The sequence below is a fragment of the Cicer arietinum genome, chromosome 6, assembly GCF_000331145.2.
Source record: "Cicer arietinum cultivar CDC Frontier isolate Library 1 chromosome 6, Cicar.CDCFrontier_v2.0, whole genome shotgun sequence".
In the NCBI taxonomy this organism is placed as follows: Eukaryota; Viridiplantae; Streptophyta; class Magnoliopsida; order Fabales; family Fabaceae; genus Cicer; species Cicer arietinum.
The window spans coordinates 12,977,601-12,980,355 of record NC_021165.2 but is presented as its reverse complement, the minus strand read 5'-3'; the positions used below and the strand labels follow the sequence as shown (position 1 = coordinate 12,980,355).

The following is a 2,755-nucleotide window of genomic DNA, read 5'->3' as shown; positions in this document are numbered from 1 at the left end:
TACCACTGAAATGATCAACAACAAAATGATATCATCATCATCATCAACAATCCTAACCACACATCTCCTACTAATCCTAACCACACATCTCTTCACCACTTCACACTCAGAAAAATGCAACCCAGATGACAAAAATGCCCTCCTTCAATTCAAAAAACAACTAGGAAACCCAAACCAACTCTCTTCATGGAACCCAACCACTGATTGCTGCAACGGCACATGGCAAGGTGTTTCATGCGACACAGACACACAAACCTACCGTGTCAACGACCTTGATCTCTTCAGCATCGACCTCCCTCAACCATACCCAATTCCACCCTCCATAACCAACCTACCTTTCCTCTTCTACTTCTCTCTCTCCAACATCCCCAACCTCGTCGGAACTATCCCTGAGTTCATCTCCAACCTCACCAATCTCCGCTACCTCTACATCACCCAAACTAATATCTCCGGCGAGATACCCACCACGCTCTCACAGATCAAAACACTCGTAACCGTTGATTTCAGTTACAACAAACTCACCGGCCCCCTTCCGGCCACTCTTTCGTCTCTCCCCAACCTCGTCGGAATTACATTCGACGGTAACCAACTCACCGGCCCAATACCGGAGAAAATTTATTTCCTTTTAAGACATTGACTTTTCAACTTGTTTCTCGAACGTGAGGCGAAGCTTCCTCGCGTGAAGTTTGAACACGAGAAGCGTGTGAATTCTATTCAATAAAAGGAAGGTCCCTTTTATTTCACTAGAAAGAAATTCAGAAGACCGAAAAAAAATCAAAGCTTACCCAACACACGTTTGTTGAGTTAGTTAAAGTGGTTGAGGTTGAAGATTGTGAGGAGTTAAATGAATACGGTTTTGGTATTTATAGTGGACAAATAGGGTTTAGTTACTCATGATAGAGATAGAAAAGATAGGGATTAGAGAATAATTACAAGAAAGATTCATGAATGATTCTTGATAAAACTGCTCCAATGGTGTTAGAAATTGCCGTCTTTGAGTTTCTCTACTAAGACACAAGTCACCCAACTTTCCAATCATAAAAAAGATCTCTAAAAAGTGATAAAAATGCGTTTTTATACATTCCGCCGTGTGCCACGCACCCCAGGTTCGGAATTTGCACTTCAGGCACAAGTAGACAGAGTCAGGAAGGCCGAAATGCACCCCAGACGCAGATTTTTGCGCTTCAGGTGCACAACCTTTGTTGTCTGATGTATATTGCATTTTTCTCCTCTTTAGAGTCTCAATTTGGTTCCGGTTTCTTCATGAAAGTTGTACCTATGGATCGTAGTTTTCCTTTGCACTTGGTTTGACTCCAATGGGACATCTAAAACTCCCATATGGCTGAAATACTCCACATAGGTCATGTTGATTTCTCACCAAAATTCAGCACTACACTAAAACAAAGAAACAACGCAAAACTACGAATAATCTCTACTTAATAAAGGAAATAAGAACATAAACATTTTATTAAATCAAAGAACTAAATAAACAACATATGTCAAATAAATCCTTAAATTAACTAATGATTAAAGATAGATAAGACTAAAAATAATGAAAAATATGCATATGATGAAGAGTCATCATGTTTGATATGGAATCAATTTGGAATCTCGAGTTTCCCACTCTCCTTTTGTCTGATGGATGACCAAAGATAAGTCTCCATATACCTCAAGGACTTTTACCTTCGATTCAATGGTTGCTTTAATGTCCAAGACACATGCCTTGTTGTGCAATCAAAACACAATCTAGCCGTAAATTGAGTGAACTGGTTCTCTGGGGAAATCAAAATGGCTCCAATTCCATGCCCCAATGCATTAGAAGCACCATCAAACACCAAAGTCCATTTTTATTTATTAGATGATTCAGTCTCTTCAAATAAAGTCATTATACCTTCATCGGGGAATTCATACGTCATTGATTGATAATCTTCTACATGTTGTTGGGCCAAATACTCTGCTAGTACGCTTTCTTTGATAGCCTTCTGTGTAACATATACCAAGTTGTATTCTAATAACAACATCTACCGATGGGAAATCCTTCCAGTAAGATCAGGTTTCTCAAAGATATACTTAATTGTGTCCATTTTAGACATCAACCAAGTTGTATGACATAACATGTATTGCCTCAACCGACGAGCAACCCATGATAATGCGCAACATGTTCGTTCAAGCAGTGAATACCTTGTTTCACAATTGGTGAACTTTTTGCTCAAATAATAAATGACATGTTCTTTCTTACCAGATTCATCATGTTGACGTGGTACACAATCCATTGACTCGTCAAGTACTATTAAGTACATAATAAGTGGTTTTCTAGGAACATGAGACACTGAGATTGGAGATTTTGACAAGTATTGTTTAATCTTTTCGAAAGCTTTTTGACAATTCTCACTCCATTCAACCTTTTGGTCTTTATGCAACAACTTGAAAATTGGCTCGCATGTAGCGGTTATATGTGTTATGTTAATCCGCATTTATTTTAAGTTAATTCATAATAAAAGATACTGAAAATGATAAAACAAGATATTATAATAATCCATAAACAGTGATACACAACATATTCTAATCTTCATTTAATGAAATACAAGATGATCTGATAAATGATGGATCAATGCGTTCCCAATGCTTCATACGTGCTGCATAAGCTACTTCCCAACTCTTTGCTGTGTCACTACAAAAGTCTTTCCATTTTTGTGACGTAGGTGGCAAAGGACAATCAGACTTCAATTTGATCTGAATAAAAAAAATGTTACAA

The 2,755-nt window shown here is 37.9% G+C and overlaps 1 protein-coding gene across 1 annotated transcript in view; it reads left to right on the top strand.

Annotated features, from left to right (window-relative positions):
• The first annotated feature begins 1,066 nt into the window (after nucleotides 1-1,066).
• The window catches only part of LOC101504619 (polygalacturonase inhibitor 2-like), a 16,931-nt gene continuing 15,242 nt past the window's right edge, over nucleotides 1,067-2,755 (top strand). The window contains exon 1 of the mRNA XM_073369429.1: nucleotides 1,067-1,188. Within this exon, the coding sequence (XP_073225530.1) occupies nucleotides 1,067-1,188 (122 nt within the window). The remainder of the gene's footprint in view (nucleotides 1,189-2,755) is intronic.